This window comes from Podarcis liolepis, assembly GCF_965112155.1.
Source record: "Podarcis liolepis genome assembly, chromosome: 10".
In the NCBI taxonomy this organism is placed as follows: domain Eukaryota; kingdom Metazoa; phylum Chordata; class Lepidosauria; order Squamata; family Lacertidae; genus Podarcis; species Podarcis liolepis.
The window spans coordinates 8,838,924-8,859,100 of NC_139562.1; the positions used below are offsets into that span (position 1 = coordinate 8,838,924).

The 20,177-nt window shown below is 47.2% G+C and overlaps 1 protein-coding gene and 1 long non-coding RNA gene across 5 annotated transcripts in view; one reads left to right on the forward strand and one right to left on the reverse strand.

Moving 5' to 3' along the window:
• LOC310687082 overlaps positions 1 to 7,438 on the reverse strand; it is a 52,223-nt gene extending 44,785 nt beyond the window's left edge. Inside the window, exon 1 of the long non-coding RNA XR_014516201.1 lies at positions 7,299 to 7,438. This is a non-coding gene — a long non-coding RNA (uncharacterized lncRNA). The remainder of the gene's footprint in view (positions 1 to 7,298) is intronic.
• PODXL (podocalyxin like) overlaps positions 1 to 17,969 on the forward strand; it is a 73,109-nt gene extending 55,140 nt beyond the window's left edge. Inside the window, exons 5-9 of one of the 4 annotated variants that reach the window (XR_014516130.1) lie at positions 5,596 to 5,752; positions 7,319 to 7,380; positions 11,080 to 11,247; positions 12,709 to 14,028; positions 14,159 to 17,969. Coding sequence is in view for 2 of the 4 variants with exons in the window: in XM_083461403.1 (XP_083317529.1) it covers positions 5,596 to 5,752; positions 7,319 to 7,380; positions 11,080 to 11,247; positions 12,709 to 12,903 (582 nt within the window). In the remaining 2 variants the exon portion in view is untranslated. Of the gene's footprint in view, positions 1 to 5,595; positions 5,753 to 7,318; positions 7,381 to 11,079; positions 11,248 to 12,708 lie in introns of all 4 variants that reach the window. The other 3 variants (XR_014516131.1, XM_083461403.1, XM_083461402.1) reach the window with 3 other exon arrangements.
• Positions 17,970 to 20,177: the final 2,208 nt, after the last annotated feature.

The window sequence follows — 20,177 nt, forward strand, 5'->3', positions numbered from 1 at the left end:
AAAAACCAGCAGGAACTCGCAAGACATTGTCGTCTTGCAAAGCAAGCCCATAGGAAATTCGTTTTGCGAAGCACCTCCAAAACGGAAAACTCTTTCGTCTAGCGAGTTTTCCATCTTGCGAGGCATTCGTCTTGCGGGGCACCACTGTATTCTCTCTTTCTTGCTGGGGGGGAGTTGTCTCCTGAGCCTTTAATGTACCAACCTGGTCCGAAAACCCAGGAACCAAATTCCTGCTATAACTCCAACATGCTCAGGGTTTGATGTCTGACCGTTTGGGGTCAGTGTGGGGGTTTTCTTCCTTCCACCCCACCCTAATCTCTCTCTCTCTCTCTCTCCGATTCAGCATGTGTTTGGTTCTCGGTTTGTTGATTCAAGTGACATTACCTCATTCTGGGGAAGGGATGTTAGTTTTAGATTCCTGCTAGTGTGGGAATTCGATTAGCTCAGATTGTCCAGGCCTGTTAAGCCTTGCCAAAGAATGTGCAATGCTTGAAAGGCCATAGAGGGGTGCAAAGTAGGTTTGGGGGGGGAAGGGGTGGGTGGAGGGTACCCCGTGAAGGAACCATACTGGCCTCATCCAGTCGGCGCAATCCCAAAGGAAGCTTCATTTATGTATGTGGCTACAGCAGCAAGGATTCTCTGTGCATAGAAATCGAAGGAGGAGTGGGCATCTTCAAAGGGACAACGGTTGATGAAAATCTTGGAATATGCAGAGGTGGCAGAATTTAAAGCACTGATAAAAGAGACAAATTTAGAATCTTTTAAGGAAGACTGGAAACCCTCTCTAGTCTATATAAAAAAGGCTATTTCCCATACCTGAGGACCACAGCAGTGTAAGAAAACAGCAGACTGTATTAAGCAAACATGTTAGAGAGGACGAAATTAGACAAGAAGGAACCTTAAAATGCATCTGTATGTCACTTGGGTTAGAAACATCACTGTTGGCTTAGCAGGAAGTCGCTAGTTTTTTTGCATTGGAATATACCGTATTTTTCTGTGTATAAGACAGTGCTTTTTGCTAAGAAAAAATTTGGCAAAAATTCGGTTTCGTCTTATACACAGATAGTGAATGCAGGGAGGCGGAACGTGTGATTAATGGAGGCAGCAAGCAGGAGATTGGCAGCAGCGATTGGGCGGGAGATTGGTGGCTGCGGCAAGGCCTGCTGGTGATTGGCTGTGGCAATTGGGCAGGCGATTGGTGGCTGTGGCGAGGTGGGCAGGCGATTGGCGGCTGCGCCGAGGTGTGCGATTGGCAGTGGCTGTGGCAAGTGATCGGCAGTGGTGGTCAGGTGGGCGAGCGATTGGTGGAAGCAACCTCCCCCACCCCACCCCACCAAAAAAGCTAAACAACTTAATTTCTTAATTTTGGGTTAAAAAAAATAGGGGCCGTCTTATATATGGAGGCATCTTATACACGGGGAAATACGGCAATTGTCGAGTAACAAATGTAACTTTCATGTATGGAAAAATGAAGAAAATGTTATTAAATAAAAAAGAGCAAAAATGCCCCCTGTTCAGAAGAATCCTTTAAATAGTTGGTAGTAGCCATTCTGAGCATGCACAGAGTTCTTTCCCTCATAAATCAATGAGAGAGAGAGAGACGACACTCCCTTTCCCACCCCTTCCCCATCCTGGTTTCCCTCAAACCCCCTCCCATCTCAGCCTGTCCTCTTCCAACCCCTTCTCCTTATCCTCACATTTTGTCCCTGAGCAGCTTTGTTTAAAATCCTAAATTTGCCCCAGTGAGTCACTTTTGACTGTGGAAAGGGAAAGGGATATGATCTAGATTTTTTATTTTATTTTTTTGAGTGAGGGGAGGCAATGTTCAGGCGCAGCTCTGTTCTCCTGGAGACCTTGACTCCCTCCCCTTTAACAATCCATCTTAACAATGCCGTTCCACGCCCAGGGACCGTTCCTTCCTGTCTGGCAGGCCGCGGCGTCCTGTCCCCATCCCTTAGCACCTCCAAAGAGTCTTTCTCCAAATATTTAGACAAAGCAGTGGACAATCCAGGACATAGATTTCCCCCTTCGGCCTTACCCACCCACCCAGGAAAAGAAAGGGAGAAAGAGCTTTGCTCTGCTTTCAGCTGGGGAGGAAGGACACAGACATTTTGCCCACAGACGTAACTGCTACCACATAAAGTGAGCAAAGGAAAAAAACCAATTTTTTAGTGCGTTCCCACCTATCTTTTGCAACTCCCAGCTTCTTGACATTACATAGTTGCCTTGGTTGGTCCTGTTGTCGGTGCCTTTTCAACACTTCTTTGTATAGCTACCCAGATAAATTTATGCGTATATTTATTTTAAAAACTATTCATTTATCTATTTTTTGATTACGGTAGTACCTCAGGTTACAGACACCTCAGGTTACAGACGCTTCAGGTTTCAGACTCCGCTAACCCAGAAATAGTACCTCGGGTTAAGAACTTTGCTTCAGGGGGCCCCATTAGCTAAAGTGGTACCTCAGGTTAAGAACAGTTTCAGGTTAAGAACGGACCTCAAGAACGAATTAAGTTCTTAACCCAAGGTACCACTGTATTCTGTTAAATCTGCTGTTTCTCTCTCTCTCTCTCTCTCTCACACACACACACACACATATAATGTATATGTATATATATAATGTATATGTATATATATAATGTGTGTGTGTGTGTGTGTGTGTGTATATATATATATATATATGTGTGTGTGTGTGTGTGTGTGTGTGTGTGTATGTACATTTTTACTGGGGGTTTTCTAACATATCATTTCCAACATAACTTCTTGTCGTATACAATATTTTAGACTTCCGTCAACACCTCTGATGATTTTCTGTTCTTTATCACTTATTCTGCATTTCTTAATTTCTCTATTACTCTTAATTATCATTAACTAATAATTATCCTCATGGTCTTTCTTGCAATATTTCAAATAGCCATCCTTACAAAACTTCTTGCAATTCTACTAGTGGAATCCATTCATTACCATTACTTTTCAAATATTTCGTTTATTTACTCCAGTCTTCTAAGAATTTCTGGTCGTGCAGGTTTTGAATCCTTCCTGTTAATTTATCCAGTTCTTAATAGTCCATCAATTTCATCCGCCATTCTTATTTCATCTTGCTTCCATTTTTGTGCCAATAATATTCTTGCTGCTGTCACTGCATATAAAAACAACTTACAATCCTATCTATTAATATCATCTTAAATCTGCGAGAACAGGATGAGCCGTTATCCTGATCAAGCAGTCTCTTCTCATATTCTTATTAACTGAAGCTAAGTGATGCTGGTACAACCTTGTGGGTTAAGACTGTGCCATTTTAATGTTTCTGGGACACGGGTGGCACTCTAGTCTAAACCACTGAGCCTCTTGGGCTTGCCGATCCAAAGGTTGGCGGTTTGAATCCCCACTGCAGAGTGAGCTCCTGTTGCTCTGTCCCAGCACCTGCCAACCTAGCAGTTCGAAAGCACACCAACACAAGTAGATAAATATGTCCCACTGCAGCAGGAAGGTAAACAGTGTCTCCGTGTACTCTGATATCCGTCACAGTGTCCTGTTGCACCAGAAGTGGTTTGGTCATGGTGGCCACATGACCTGGAAAGCTGTCTGTGGACAAACACCAGCTCCCTTGGCCGGTAGGCGAGATGAGTGCCACAACCCCATAGTCGCCTTTGACTGGACTTAACCATCCAGGGCTCCTTTACCTTTTTAATATGTCCAGATATTGTGCATCAAGAGCCAGTGTGGTGTAGTGGTTAAAAGCGGTGGACTCGTAATCTGGTGAACCGGGTTCGCTTCCCCGCTCCTCCACATGCAGCTGCTGGGTGACCTTGGGCCAGTCACACTTCTCTGAAGTCTCTCAGCCCCACTCACCTCACAGAGTGTTTGTTGTGGGGGAGGAAGGGAAAGGAGAATGTTAGCCGCTTTGAGACTCCTGAAGGGGAGTGAAAGGTGGGATATCAAATCCAAACTCCTCCTCCTCTTCTTCTTCTTCTTCTCCTCGGGGGGTGAAGTCAAACCAGTGCGTCAGCAGTACCAAAATGACCTCCCCGGGACGCAAACCTGGGCAGTGAGTATGGAGGTCCTGGGCTGCTCAGACAACAAGACCCCTTTCTAGGCCTGCCTGATGGGATCCAAAGATATTCCACAAGGCAACGGAGGGTGAGGATCCGTTCTGACTTTACATGAAACAAGCATCCTTGAACCATTTCAGAACTGCAGCTTCCTTGAAGCCAGGCTGTTACCATGTGGACGGAGGAAGGGAGAGTCGGGTTTATTGTGATACTGAGTGGGGGTCCACGCCCTCTCTTGCATTCCTTTTTTAGGGGGCGGAAATGCGACCTTTGCAGGGGTGGCAGAAAGCAGCCCCTCCCTCGTCCCGCGAGGAGACCCTGTGGGAGTTACTATTCCTGTCGCTCTCCCAGCTGCAGGCTTCAGATAAAGAATGGCAGGGGACCAGGCGGAGGGATGGAGGCCAAGCCTGGTCCGGCTCGTGGTTTTGAAAAGAGGCAGCTTTTGAACTCCTCGCTGCCTCCTGGACTAAGCAGCCTGAAGAACAAGGGGAGATATCGCTGGAAAGCAGACCATGCACCCCTGCCCAAACTTTCCCCCTAGGAAGGTCACTTTGATTCTGCTTAACACAGTGCTTAACACCCCTGGAGGCACACTCCATTGTCTCTCAATAATAATAATAATAATAATAACAATAATTTATTATTTGTACCCCACCCTTCTGGCTGGGTCTCCCCAGCCATTCTGGGTAGCTTCGAACAAACATTAAAAATACATTAAAATGTCTCACATTAAAAACTTCCCTGAACAGAGCTGCCTTCAGATGTCTTCTAAAGGTCAGGTAGTTTTTTATTTCCTTGACATCTGCTGGGAGGGTGTTCCACAGGGCAGGCGCCACCACCGAGAAGGCCCTCTGCCTGGTTCCCTGTAACTTCGCTTCTTGCCGTGAGGGGACATTAAGCTTTTAATGTTTGATGCATTACTATATTTTAATATTTTGTTGGAAGCCACCCAGAGTGACTGGGGAAGCCCAGCCAGATGGGTGGGGTATAGATTATAAATTGTTATTATTATTTTATTATTATTATTATTATTATTATTATTATTATTATTATTATTATTATAAACAAGTTTAGATGGATGCAATAATGGAATACTGAATGGTATAGTTTTTGTAAAATATGCAGGGATTTATGATATGTAAAATGAACCATGGAAAGAGAAGAAGGGAAGTCATTGATATCTTAAGGATGTAAAATGAGTATTTTAAATTGCAAAACACAAAATTTAATAAAAATTATATTTATATAAAAAAGAAAGGCTCACAGCATTAACATTGCGAGTCTTCTCATGCCATGCATTGAAAGGGAGGCTTTCACATGGCAGCTAGGAGACTGAAGAGCTGCTACAGTCACTTGGAGGCTTCTCATCCCATTGATTCCCCGCCCCGGTTTCTGTGTGAACCCCACACTTTTCTCTCCTTTGAAGACTGTGATTGGCACTGCCCCTGTGTTGGGAAACGATTCCCACCAGGGTGGCAGCCGCCAGCAAGTTTGCCCTAGGCAAAGCCCTAACCGTGGCGAATTTTGTTCTTTCTTTCTACAGAACAGTTTGGAGAAGAGCGCCGCGAAAGAGGCTCTCTTGAATGTCCTCTGCAAAGCGGTGAAGCCCACCTTCAACCAGAGCCGGGATGGGTGTTTGGCAAGGCTGGCTTCCAAAGACGACCCCAAGTACTTGGCTGTCCTCGAGGTGGCCGTGTTGAGTAGGTACCACATGCGTTGTTGGGAGCCCCTAGGGCAGCCTTCGCCAACTTGGCGCCCTCCAGATGTGCTGGCTGCGGCTGATGGGAGCTGTGGTCCAGAGCATCTGGAGGGCACTGGGATGATGATGTTTTCCCGTGAGTAAGAACTAGGAACTTTCATACCTGTGCTCTGCTGCGCTGGTAGTTGCAGACCAGTCTAATAATAATAATAATTTGTTGTTGTTGTTTAGTCGTTTAGTCATGTCCGACTCTTCGTGACCCCATGGACCAGAGCAAGCCAGGCAGTCCTGTCTTCCACTGCCTCCTGCAGTTTGGTCAAACTCATGCTGGTAGCTTCGAGAACACTGTCCAGCCATCTTGTCCTCTGTCGTCCCCTTCTCCTTGTGCCCTCCATCTTTCCCAACATCAGGGTCTTTTCCAGGGAGTCTTCTTTTCTGATGAGGGGGCCAAAGTATTGGAGCCTCAGCTCTGTCCTTCCAGTGAGCACTCAGGGCTGATTTCCTTAAGAATGGATAGGTTTGATCTTCTTGCAGTCCATGGGACTCTCAAGAGTCTCCTCCAGCATCATAATTCAAAAGCATCAATTCTTCGGCGATCAGCCTTCTTTATGGTCCAGCTCTCACTTCATTATTTGTACCCCACCCATCTGGCTGGGTCTCCCCTGCCACTCTGGGCAGCTTCCAACGAAGATTAAAAATACATTAAAATGTCACACATTAAAAACTTCCCTGAACAGGGCTGCCTTCAGATGTCTTCTAAATGTCACGTAGTTGTTTATTTCCTTGACATCTGATGGGAGGGCGTTCCACAGGGCGGGTGCCACAATTGAGAAGGCCCTCTGCCTGGTTCCCTGTAACTTGGCTTCTCGCAGTGAGGGAACTGCCAGAAGGCCCTCGGTGCTGGACCTCAGAGTCCGGGCAGAACGATGCGGATGGAGACGCTCCTTCAGATATACTGGATCGAGGCCGTTTAGGGCTTTAAAGGTCAACACCAACACTTTGAATTGTGCTCGGAAACGTACTGGGAGCCAATGTAGGTCTTTCAAGACCGGTGTTATATGGTCTTGGCGGCCGCCCCCAGTCACCAGTCTAGCTGCCGCATTCTGGATTAGTTGTAGTTTCCGGGTCACCTTCAAAGGTAGCCCCACGTAGAGCGCAATGCAGTAGTCCAAGAGGGAGATAACTAGAGCATGCCCCACTCTGGGGAGACAATCTGTGGGCAGGTAGGGTCTCATCCTGTATACCAGGTGGAGCTGGTAAACAGCTGCCCTGGAGACAGAATTGACCTGCACCTCCATGGATAGCTGTGAGTCCAAAATGACTCCCAGGCTTTGCACCTGCTCCTTCAGGGGCACAGTTACCCCATTCAGGACCAGGGAGTCCCCCACACCAGCCCACAGGAAACCTTTTGCCCAACATTGGACTGGAACCCACAACCCCAAGATAAAGCGTCTCATGCTTTAATGACTGAGCCGAGTGTGTTGCTATTCCACACAGTTTTCTGCACCGCCTTAAAAAGGTAAATAAATAGTTTCTATTCTCCTCACCTTTTGTTTCCTTCTGTTAGCAAACTCTGCAGATAAGGAGCTGTTTGAGGCTTTGGCGGCGAAGATGGAAGAGCTGGAAAAGGTAAGGAGAAAGTTTGAGGAAGTCCCATTCCTTCGGTTTGTCGCCTTTTCAGTCAGGCATCTTCAGATCTTTAGCTTGAAGTGTTGCTTGGCAACCGGCCGTCGCCAACTGGGGTTCAAGGACAGCCCTTCAAGGTGTGTAAGGATGAAGGATGCTTTGCTGAGTGATTCTCTGAAAGAGGCAGGAAAGCAAAGCAGTTGCCCATATACGATACGATACGATACGATACGAAAATCTTTATTGTCATTGTTCTCTACAGAACAACGAAATTGAAAAAATCTACATCAGACATTCAAAAACCAACAAGCCTGCTATCCCAGCCTGGTTAGCCCCCTAAAAACTCAGATACCCCATAATTAAATACAATATACTCCCATAGAAACTACCTTACACTGCGTTTAAAACCAAAATCTTATTTGGGTAGAAACTGTTTCTCAGGTGGCTAGTCCTAGTCTTTATAACCCTGTACCTTCTTCCAGAAGGCAGAAGCTGAAAGAGACCATTTCTGGGGTGCGCACTACTATCCTGCACTATCTCTGCACTTTCTTATGACACCTGGAAGCCTATCTCTTGCCCCTCACAATATTATTTGTGAGGTGGTGCCCTTGTGGGGGGGGGGGGCTGATTTAAGCCCTCTTAAATCAGCAGCAGAGAGACAGTGTAGCCTAGTGGTTAGAGTGTCGGACTAGGAAAGTGGTCAATGGAACGCTTTTCTATTTTATTTTTAAGGAATCCAAAGGTGATTTGGGAAACTGCAGGGCAGTTAGCTTAACGCATGTTCTGGGGAAACGAGTGGAAATCATGATTAAAGATAGAATTAGCAGGAACCGGTTTGGGCGAAGTAGACACGGCGGAGATTTTGCAAGGGCAAGTCAGCCGTGCCTCACTCGCCTTTCAGAGGGCAAAGGAAGTAGATGAATAGAGGTGGTCCAGTTGATGTTGTGTCCAGTTGACATTGAGGCAGTGTGGTGTAGTGGTTAGAGTGTTGGGCCTGGGAGACCTGGGTTCGAATCCCCACTCGCCCAGGAAGCTGACTGGGTGACCTTTGGCCGGTCATTGCCTCTTGGTCTAACCAACCTCACAGGGTCGTTGTGAGGATAAAATGGGAGGGGAGGAGGTCCTTGGAGAAAAAGGTGGGAATATGTAATTAATAAATAAAGCAAGTAACAGTTGAGCCAAGATGTCAGACATCCCCCAAGGGATAAGAAGGGAGGTTGAGGCCTCTTCGGAAACACAGAAGAGCCAAGGGGATTTAAACTTGGTGCTATATTTTTAGCCTAGTTTGTATTTAGAAATTGGGGGAGTTTAGGGGGAAACCCCTTCAAAAACGGGGCACGTGAACCCTGAGTTTTGAGGGGACTGAATAGCAGAATTAGATGGGGGTCTAAGGGGTTGGGCAGATGAGTGGTACTCGGCTACGTTTTACTCAAGAGAAAGCCCTGTGAAGAGGGATGCGGGTGGCGCTGTGGGTTAAACCACAGAGCCTAGGACTTGCCAGTCAGAAGGTCGGCGGTTCGAATCCCCGCGACGGGGTGAGCTCCTGTTGCTTGGTCCCTGCTCCTGCCAACCTAGCAGTTTGAAAGCACGTCAAAGTGCAAGTAGATAAATAGGTACCACTCCGGCGGGAAGGTAAACGGCGTTTCCGTGCGCTGCTCTGGTTCACCAGAAATGGCTTAGTCATGCTGGCCACATAACCCGGAAGCTGTACGCCGGCTCCTTCGGCCAATAAAGCGAGATGAGCACCGCAACCCCAGAGTCGGTCACGACTGGACCTAATGGTCAGGGGCCCCTTTACGTTTTTAAGCCCTGTGAAATTAATGGACCTAGCTCAGGCATATTTGTCAATTTCAGTGGGCCTACACTTGAGCAAAACTTAGTTGAATAACACCCAATGGCGCTTCTCTCCCCTCCTCTCCACACACACTTAAAAAGGAAAAAGAGCCTTATTTAATACGTTTGCATCCCACTTTTCCTCCCAGAAGTGCAAAGCGCACCATGCAAGGCTCTCCCGCTCCAGTCATTTTGTCCTGCGGGGTGGGTTAGGCCGAGAGACAGTGCCCTGGCCCCAGGTCACCAACTGAGCTTCATGGCCGAGTGTTGATTTGAACACGGGTCTCCCCAAGTCCTAGTCCAACGATCTTCACTGCTGCACCCATTGCAACTGCTCGTACAGCAACCACAGCTGACTCTCTCCATCAAGTTTGCATTTCCTGGTCTGGGATGCCCTGGGAACAAGGCACATTCTGTCCCTTCCTGCTAGTCTAGGAAACGCAGCTGGCAGGGTGGAGAGCCTTGATGGGGTCATTGTGTGAGCAACCACAGTGGAGCTTCTTTTAAAAAAAAATGTGGTGAACACGGTAACCTCCCTTCAGTCATCTAATCTTCTAAGTCAGATGATCAGCTTGGTTTTTTATTTAATAATTTTTAAAAGTATTTTAAGGGACAGACCCCCGGTGTCTCCTGAAAGTAGTAAAATTCCACATCCTCTGGGGATTAACGCTCCTGAAAATTTTAATTTTTTATTATTATTGCATTTTTATGCTAACTTTCTCTCCAAGGAGCTCCAAGTGGTTCTCCCCCTCAGTGTCCAATTTAGGGCGGTGGTAACTGCAAAATAACAATCATCATCATCTCTCTAATACTTCAGAAATTAGAGTAAATGAGTTACAATTAAGTAAGAAAAATGGCAGCAACCAGGACAGGACAGGACAGATTCAGTAATAATAATAATAATAATAATAATAATAATAATAATAATAATGTTGTTTAGTCGTTTAGTCGTGTCCGACTCTTCGTAACCCCATGGACCAGAGCACGCCAGGCACTCCTGTCTTCCACTGCCTCCCACAGTTTGGTCAGACTCATGTTTGTAGCTCCGAGAACAGTGTCCAACCATCTCGTCCTCTGTCGTCCCCTTCTCCTTGTGCCCTCCATCTTTCCCAACGTCAGGGTCTTTTCCAGGGAGTCTTCTCTTCTCATGAGGTGGCCAAAGTCTTGGAGCCTCAGCTTCAGGATCTGTCCTTCCAGTGAGCACTCAGGGCTGATTTCTTTCAGAATGGATACGTTTGATCTTCTTGCAGTCCATGGGACTCTCAGTAATAATAATAATTTGTTATTTATACCCCCCCATCTGGCTGAGTTTCCCCAGCCACTCTGGGCGGCTTCCAATCGAGTGTTAAAAACAATACAGCATTGTACTGTAAAAGGGGAGGTTCCCACAAAACGAAGATAACTGATGACCGTTTGCAGCGCTCTTCCAGAGCAGTACGAGGAAGATGCTAAATGCACCAACGTGGAGCGGGCTTTTCATAATTTAGGGGTTGCCACAGAGAAAATCCTCTCCCAGGTCATTATCCCCCACGCTTCCAAGGGCAGGAACCACACACAGAGCCCCTCTGCCCACCTTAAGAAGGTCAGTAGCCATGCAGATGGCATTTCAGATATTGGGGGCTTAAGTCTTTTAGGGATTTAATCACCTTGAATCGGGCCGTGGGACAAAGTGGCCACCCGCGTAGGTGTTTTGAAACAGGGCTTTTGCTGTTTTGGAACCCTGGCCAGTAATTTTGCGCCCATTGACGTTTTCAGGTAAGTCTTCAAGGGCAGATCCACGTAGCTTGCATTGCAGTAGCCCAGCCAATGCCCCTCTCTCCGTGGTGACTCCTCTGCTCCCAGCCATTCACCCCCCTCTTCCTTTGACAGATTGGAGTGAAGAACATCACCCACGGTGGCAGGAGCAGGGACCCCGACATAGAGGACCGCTTCAGCATGCCTCTGATCATCACCATTGTCTGCATGGCCGCCTCTCTGCTACTTGGCGCCGCCATCTACGGCTGCTGCCACCAACGCCTCTCCCAAAGGAAGGACCAGGTAAACAGGCTTTTTGCATTTTGCGCCATCAAAATGGGCCTCGCAAGAGTTGTAGGGCCAAGCTTCACACCCCTGACCCTTGAGTTATCCGCTCCGAGCCAGGGTCTCCCATATCCCACTTCACTTGCAGGCATCAGCAATGCTCACCCTAACCCTCTGCATTGCAGAGTGTCAGTAGCCTATCTGTCACAATTCACAGTGCATCAGTGAAACTAAACTGCTCAGGCCTTGTTAGCACAGCAGCTCTTCCCAGTAGGTCTTGCCCCAATGGACAGTGGCGAGGACCAATGGTCTCTGCCTTTCCAGAGTCATCTCCTCACCTGGGTCTTTCCCAAGCAATCTGAGACTCCTCGCTTTGTCTCTGCTCTGCCCTCTTCATACCTCTTCTGCTTCTGGGAGCCCAGGGAGGAGCAGAGCTAGTCGTAGCATGAGGGTAGACCCTCGTGGCATCTTCACCAGCCTGACTCATATCTGCCTCTTCAGCTTCTCTTTCTGATTCTGGACTTCTCTCTGCCACATACTCTCCCTGCTCACTAAGCCCTATTGCCTTGCTAGCTTCTGACACCTCCTCCTCCCAGCCTTCTCCCTCTGACCCAACTCTATGGTAAACTCTATTGGAAGTGGGTGGCACTGTGGTGTAAACCACTGAGCCTCTTGGACTTGCCGGTCAGAAGGTTGGTGGTTCAAATCCGCACAACGGGGTGAGCTCCTGTTGCTCTGTCCCAGCTCCTGCCAACCTAGCAGTTTGAAAGCACGACAAAGTGCAAGTAGATAAATAGGTACCACTTTGGCAGGAAGGCAAACAGTGTTTCTGTGTGCTCTGGCTTCCCTCACGGTGACCCGGAAAGCTGTCTGTGGACAAACACCGGCTCCTTTGGCCGGTAAGCGAGATTAGCCCCAGAGTTGCCTTTGACTGGACTTAACCGTCCAGGGGTCCTTTACCTTTGTTGTTTAGTCGTGTCCGACTCTTCGTGACCCCATGGACCAGAGCACGCCAGGCACTCCTGTCTTCCACTGCCTCCCGCAGTTTGGTCAAACTCATGTTGGTAGCTTCAAGAACACTGTCCAACCATCTCGTCCTCTGCCATCCCCTTCTCCTTGTCCCCTCCATCTTTCCCAACATCAGGGTCTTTTCCAGGGCGTCTTCTCTTCTCATGAGGTGGCCAAGGTATTGGAGCCTCAGCTTCAGGATCTGTCCTTCCAGTGAGCACTCAGGGCTGATTTCCTTCCGAATGGAGAGGTTTGATCTTCTTGCAGTCCATGGGACTCTCAAGAGTCTCCTCCAGCACCATAATTCAAAAGCATCCATTCTTCACTGATCAGCCTTCTTTATGGTCCAGCTCTCACTTCCATACATCGCTACTGGGAAAACCTTTACCTTACCGCAACTCTATGGTTTCAGCTTTTTTCAGTCCCTGTTCATATGTCTCCTACCCAAACCCCCTGGTCCCCGCCTTACAGCAGCGCCTGACCGAGGAACTTCAGACGATGGAGAACGGTTACCACGACAACCCGACCCTGGAAGTGATGGAGACCTCCTCGGAGATGCAGGAGAAGAAGGTCAACCTGAACGGGGAGCTTGGAGACAGCTGGATCGTCCCCATGGACAGCCTAACAAAAGACGATCTGGAGGACGAAGAGGACACACATTTATAATTGTTTGGGGCTTTTTGTTTCGTTTTTTAAAGAGAGAACAAACTTTGTGCTAAGCAAAAATTTCGAAAACACGGAAAACTCAAAACTTGCAGCCACAAGTGCCGACATGCAGAAGAGGCCTCGCGGTTATTGGGCGAGAGGATTTGTCAAGGGGGCATCTGCCGTGGCCAAATCCTTTTTGTTTTGTTTGTTTGGTTTTGTTTTCTAAAATCCCATTAGCTTTCTACGCAAATTCTATGTGTTGGTGTGTGTATATGTGTACATATATATATATTTTTAATGACTGTGCCTCCTATTTAAGTGTTGAGCAGGGCAGACAGGAGATTCTCCCGCTCCCTTCCCCCTCTGGATGCCAAGGGACCATGAGAGCAAGGCTGGATGTGATGCTCATTTTAACAGGAGCCAAGTTTCTAGTCACCATGGCTGCAGAGAACAAGGTGGGAGCGCCTGTTCAGAGGACAGAGTTGGAGCTTAACTTCTGCCGTTTGGAGGCAGCTTTGCAAGGCATCGCTCCCTCACGGTTAGCGGCCGCAGGGGGCGCATTATGCAAAAACTCAACCAGATATGCAAAACCCGAGGTGCATTGGGCTCCGGCGTACAGGAGACTCTGAATATTGGCAACAGGGCACAGCTAAAAAAGGCTGTCTCTCTCTACCTGCCCCCACCCCAGGTCGTCCTATCACTCCACTTGTTTTCTCCACGCATTAAAAAACATTCTCCCGATCTTCGTAGGTCAGGATCAGGCCATTAACTAGCCCGTTCCAGTACGTAAGCATTTTGCAACAGCTGGCGCCTGCAGTGAATCTGTGCCAGCCATGCAAGGAGGATTCAAGGTTTTTTTGCATTCTTCCTGTAGAATGCAAATTTGGGCCCGGGGTTTTTGTGTGTGAGAGAATGAAGCACTGCAAAACCCAAATGGACTACGACTGGAGCATTAGCCCAGTGGCACAACTTCAGATTTCAGGAGAGAGATTTGTATGCAGGAACATAGGAGCTGCCTTATACTTGACTAGAAGACACTGGGCTCATCTAGCTCACTGTTCTACACTGGCCGACAGTGATTCTCCAGGGTTTGACCAGTTTTACCTGGAGATGTTGGGGCATCGCACCTGGGACGTTCTGCATGCAGAGCAGATGTCCCACCGCTAAGCTGTGGGCCGTCGCCTTGTACATGGGAGCAAGGCAAGGCGCGCAGCAAGGTTTATAGGCCCACTTTGAAAACTGTTCCAAGACTAAATATCAAAAAGAGAAAAAGAGGGGAGGACATAATATGCATTGAGCTAAAGGGATCAGCATTAATCTGCGCACTTCCCCTTCCAAGAGCATCTCATGTTTTTCTTCTTACTAATAGCTATAGCAATATTTAGTCAATGCAAGTTGAAACAGCCACCCGTTGCTTTTATCGAAAGAGAAGGTGGAGGGTTTTGTGCCTTTGACATGCATGGTTGATCCATAAACCCATTTAATGGTGCAATTTAGGGTGTAAAGCTACTGAGTGAGCTAACTTGCATGTGCAATAGGGGATCTTAGCTGTGGGGGTCTGAAACAGTGGAACGTTTGCAAAGGGAAGCTTGTGTCTCTGTGGAAAGGGAATTGGATGATGGCCCAAAGCCTTTCATGCTCCCAAATTTGCCCTTTTTTAAAAAAAAAAAAAAACCACATTGTTCTTGTCATGCTTTGGAAAGCATGACCTTTCCAAAGCGTCGATTAATTTAAGCCTAGTTATTGGATTTCGCAATCATCGAATGAGATGCTCTTATGGACTTTACACAAATCGTCGTGGGCGGAAGGAACCAACCCTACAACTGTTCTGAACCCATCGCAAGTCCCTTCTTCGTCCCCTTGCACATTTGATACGGGAAAGTTGTTGAGAACATCTCATCATGCTTTTCGAGATAAGTTAGAGGAACGGAAACGGCTAAAAAAAAAATGAGACCCTGTCCTAGTCCTATTCAGAAGACAAGATTAAGAATGAGATAAAACATGCCTTAAGTCCCATTAATAAAAGACAATGTGATGGCTTTTGATGAATCTGCCCCTTTGTCTTCCCTCAGCTGTGGGTCCTCTGAGGAGAGACAATGGGAAGATGGGTGGATCCTTCGATATTTCCTTCCCTCCCTCTTTTTTAAAAGCAGATTTATGACAGCTATTTGGATTGTATCTTAGGTCAAATATAATTTTGGAACCCGCCGTCAAAAATTGGTAGGTTCCTAATCCATTTGAACAGGAACTCCCAACTCCCAAACATTGGCAAAGCCATTCTCTGGGCAGGAGATGTAAATTTAGAGTCTCTTACTAGCCTGGCTTGAGTTCGGCGCAGGAGGAAGGAAGCGTTCAAATGTCAGAGTGCTCAGTCCTTGCATCTTCCTGTATCAGCCCAGGGAGATTCCAGGGAAAAGGGGATTCTAGCAGCTCCTATTAAATACCTTGCCTTCGCAGAAAAGATCAGCGTAACATTTTCCTATCTTCATTGATAAATACTAGAGTGGCTGTGCCACACGGATTTTTTATTTTTAAAGAAACTATTTCTGGCATTCTGCTATAGCCATAAGAAAATTAATGTTGTCTTGCAGGCTCACACCAAGGTCTCTTCTTAAGAGACTGGCAACTGGAAGCTTTGAGGGGGCCAAATTTGGCAATACGTCCCCTTATCCCAATCTCTGCCTCCATCACTCTCCCACCCTTCCCATTCCAAGGAAAGGGCTTCTGAGACCCTTGTTTCTTAGTGCATGGCTGCTAATGGATGGAGAGGAACCTGTTCTCTTCAGCCAGGTGTGTCAAGAGGTATAATAATAATAATTTATTATTTATACCCCGCCCATCTGGCTGGGTTTCCCCAGCCACTCTGGGCAGCTTCCAACACAATATTAAAATACACTGAGGCCTCAGACATTAAAAGCTTCCCTAAACAGGGCTGCCTTCAGATGTCGTCAAAAAGTCTGGTAGTAGTTGTTCTCTTTGACATCTGGTGGGAGGGCATTCCACAGGGCGGGTGCCACTACCGAGAAGGCCCTCTGCCTGGTTCCCTGTAACCTCACTTCTCGCAGTGAGGGAACCGCCAGAAGGCCCTCGGCGCTGGACCTCAGTGTTCGGGTAGAACGATGGGGGTGGAGACGCTCCTTCAGATATACTGGACCGAGGTAGTGATGGCATGGGGGAGATCGGAGCGTAATTCTGCGCAGCTCAGATCTTTCAAGTGGGTACCAGCTCTGGGCTGGGGCAGTGACATCAGTAGCCCACTTACTTCACCTTCCAGTGAAAGCGTCGTTTCCTCAACAAAGCAACCAAAGCTAATGTGGCCCTCAAGGTGTTGCTGGACTACAACTCCCATCATCCCTTGCAGGCTGGGGTTGATGGGAGCTGGAGTCCAGTAGAAGTGCCACTGGTTTATCTCCTAGCTGGTGCTGGAACCCGACTTGTCTCGAGAGACAATGGAGTGCGCTTGCGGGGGTGAAGTCAAACCGCTGTGTTAGCCGCACCAAAATGACCTCTCTGGGACGCAAACCTGCGCAGTGTGCATGGAGGTCAAGGGCTACCCAGATGACAAGACGCCCATCCTCAGCCTGGCTGGTGTGGTCCAAAGGTCACAGAAATTAGTGTTTTTTTCGGGGGAGGACCAATTGTCATCTAGTCCATCACCCCCAGCAATAAAAGGTGCAGCAATAAAACAGCTCACACATTTGCAAAGCAGAGCAGGATTTGGTATAGTTTCACATTGGATGCGTTGAGATTCCTGTATTGCCCAGGGTTGCACTCTTTGATTTTATGAGTCTCCATCCTTGCAGGAGAGCCTTCCTATTGTATTATGTGCCTTGGGAGCAGCTGTGGTGCACATTGAGGGCAATGGGCTCCACCAAAGGACAAAGGGCACTTTGCTATTGTCACCATGGAAACGGAGGGCGTTAGAGAGTCCTTTGCCTGTTTGTCAGATCTGCAGAGTAAGTCAAGAGATCAGGGGTTGCCTTACAACCCTTCTTTTTAATATAATGTAGAGCAGACCTATTCAGACGACCAAAAATATGCACCTCTTTCTGATATTGGGTCAGGGGGACAAAATACGAAAGTGTTGCAAATAGATTTCCCCCCAGTTACTAGTCTGTGGAGATATAAGACAATCTGAAGGGGACGGGGGGCAGGAAAACAGACTTTCTTGCAACTTCCCCGATTTTCTTCCTCTACAACTAGACTATCAACAATTCAGTCCCCAAAAAAGTTAGATCGGGTTATTTGGTTATGTTAGTTGCTCTGCTCCAGCTATTTTTCAGGTGTGCTGTTACTCGAAAGGGTGCTTTAATGTGTTGCAAAGGAGACCGAGATTGCAAAAATAAGTCACACACACAGACACGGTTCATGCAAATGAAAGATGTGAACTTCTGGTTAAGACAAGGACCCAAAAGCGACCGCAAAGTTTAAATTTTGAGAATACTAATTACCCCTTCAACATGGCACTACGAAGGTACTAGCAACTTGGGAACACTGCTAGGTCCGCCAATTGCCCAGTTTGTTTGTTTTTTATTGCTGCTACTGCAATTTACTATTTTTTTGTTAAATCGTACTTTCTGGTGGCTCCAGGATTCTGATGTTGTATGATTTAAAACCACACAGCGAAGCAGGTTGAGGGGAGAGAGGAGGTGTGAAGATGTGTAATTTCTATGTTATTGATATGTTTGTAATGACAGAAAAGAAAGTTAATAAAATTTTATTTTTTAAACAAGTGGGGGGGGGGGGGAGAAGGCAGAGCCGTCCCCAGATTTGACACAGAGTCTCCCACATCCAGAGCCAATGTGTTTTCAACTGTACCCTGCGGGTCCTCGATGCAAGTTTTCGTTTGCGAATGGACTGCAATGTGCGCCTAGCCCCTTTTGATTGTGATAATGCATCTGAATGCTACTTTTTATGCACTGTGCAGCTTCCTCAGCGCACACTTAACTGCGCTGAAACAGGAGTCTGATCTACACTGGGATTTTAACAGAGGAACTGGATTGTAAAGATTATCGTTGCATTTTCCTACAAAGTATATTTTGAAGACACCACTTATTTCTGTCAATAAAAGTTTCTTTTGTGAAGGGCTGGTGGCCCCTCTGTTTCTCTCTTCCCCCCCCCCCCCAGTCACACGAGTTGGCGGTGGTTGGGAAATCTTACGACTTTCTCACGTTGCAAAATCTCTTTTCCAGTTTCTAAACTTGCCCGATTAAACCGGTTTATATCTGCATCTCAAAACTGGGAAGTGCAATGTCTGGAAATGAAAGATTCCTTTTATAAGGGGTGGGGGGGACAGAATGTACATGTGGGCAAGGGTGTGTGATTACAAAAAGGGGCCTGATATGCAAAGATAAAATTTATATCCCATTGCCGCACCTACTTTTGCTTCCCTCTCCCCATTCACTGGCCAGTGGCCCCTAGCACATGATCTAGAAGTCAATGTGGCCCTCAGCCTGAGAAAGGTTTTCGTCCAGTCATTTCAATGGATCTACAATCAAGTGACTTTTAACACTGGACAGCAGTCGCTGCAAGAGGAGAGCCAACTGGACGGATTTGTGATACATTCACATATTGAAATATTGAAATACTTTATTGTCACTTGTACAACTTGTATACAGGGAGATTACACAAGCACCTCCCACTCAGCTCTCTTAGTCTTAATTCCCCTTGTTCACTGACGCACACCTACCAAACCCAAATGTCAGTTGCCCTGTTGTTATCTTTTCATTCAGCAGCCTAACAGCCCACGGATAGAAGCTGTTCTTTACCCTGTTGGTGCGACTAATCATGCTTCTATATATCTTCTGCCCCAGGGCAGGAGATCAAGAAAGTGCCGGCCAGGGTGTGAATCATCCCTGAGAATTTTCCTCACTCTCCTGAGGCAACGTTCTTCCGCTATTTCATCCAGCTGATTCATGGGACAGCCCATAATATCTCGTGCTGTATTCGCCACCCTCTGTAGGCACTTCCTATCAGTTGATGTCAAACCAGCGTCCCACACTGTGATGCAGTATGAAAGGACTCTTTCTATTGTGGACCGGAAGGAGGAGATCATCAAATGTTGATTGACATCATTCTTCCACAATACTCTGAGGAGAGGGAGTCTCTGTTGGGCTTTCTTAACCACCTGGGTTGTATTGATTTTCCAAGTAAGGTCTTCACTGAGATAAACTCCTAGGAATTTAAAGGAAGAGATTCTCTCCACACAGCCACAGTGGGGCTAGTTCTCCTCTCTTCCTCTGAAATCAAGGTCCGTGTTTTAAATCTCGCTAGGCAACTAAGCAGCAAAACCAAAATTTCTACCGAAGCGCTGCAAGAAGTGATTCCCGTGACAAGATGGGCATTGATTTTTGTTTTTATTAAGAAAAAAAAAATGAACAAAATACATTCTCTCTCCGTATATACATTACATACAGCATAATTCTACATTGGTAAATGCTCTCATATCATTCCAAAGCAATCCTTAATACTTCAACCTGGGGTCACAACCATTTTCCTTATGCCGAGATAGGAGGAGGGAGGACGGGGGGAGAACACGAGGGGAAATTTATACTGCAGGCTGAGAAAATGGGGAGGAAGTATCCGAAAACAGCCAACAGCAGTTAGCACAGCATATGACACAACTCAGCTCCCAAAATCCCACCCTCCCCTGAAGACGTCACTGTAGAAGGAAGGAAAGAAGGATTTAACTCTCGGCTCACCCGGCGGAAGATTTCGAGTCAGGCAAAACGTCCCATGTTAAGTGCAGTCCAGGTCTCTCCTGGCGTGGAAGGCAGAATCATAGAACTGTAGAGCTGGAAGGGACCCAAGGGTCATCTAGTCCAACCCCCACAAGACAGGCAGAATCAGTAGTCCAGAGCCCTAACCACAGGCGTCACCAAACCGCTGCCTCCGATCCCTGCTGGCGGCCTGATCGGGAGCTAATTACGGGGAACAGGGTAGGAAATGGGTATGTCTGACTCCACTGGGGCACAGACTTATAAACCCTCGCCTGCCTCCGTCAACTGCGCTGAAAATGAATCGGAGTTGTCCACTCCAGTGAGGTTTCTCCAAGAGAACTTCCTGGAAGATTGGCATTTATTTCCCAAGCTGGTGAATCCAGATGTTTTGGGCTACAGCTGCCATCAGCCCCAGACAGCATACCTGCAGCTGCAGTCCCAAAAAAATGGTATCACCAGCTGTTTGTGGGGCTGTGGTAAACTTCAATCCAGATGGGCACATGGGAGAGGGCAGTGCTTGGGGTTTGTTGTGCCTCTGGAACCATGTCTTGGGGGCCACCTTGTCTCTGATCC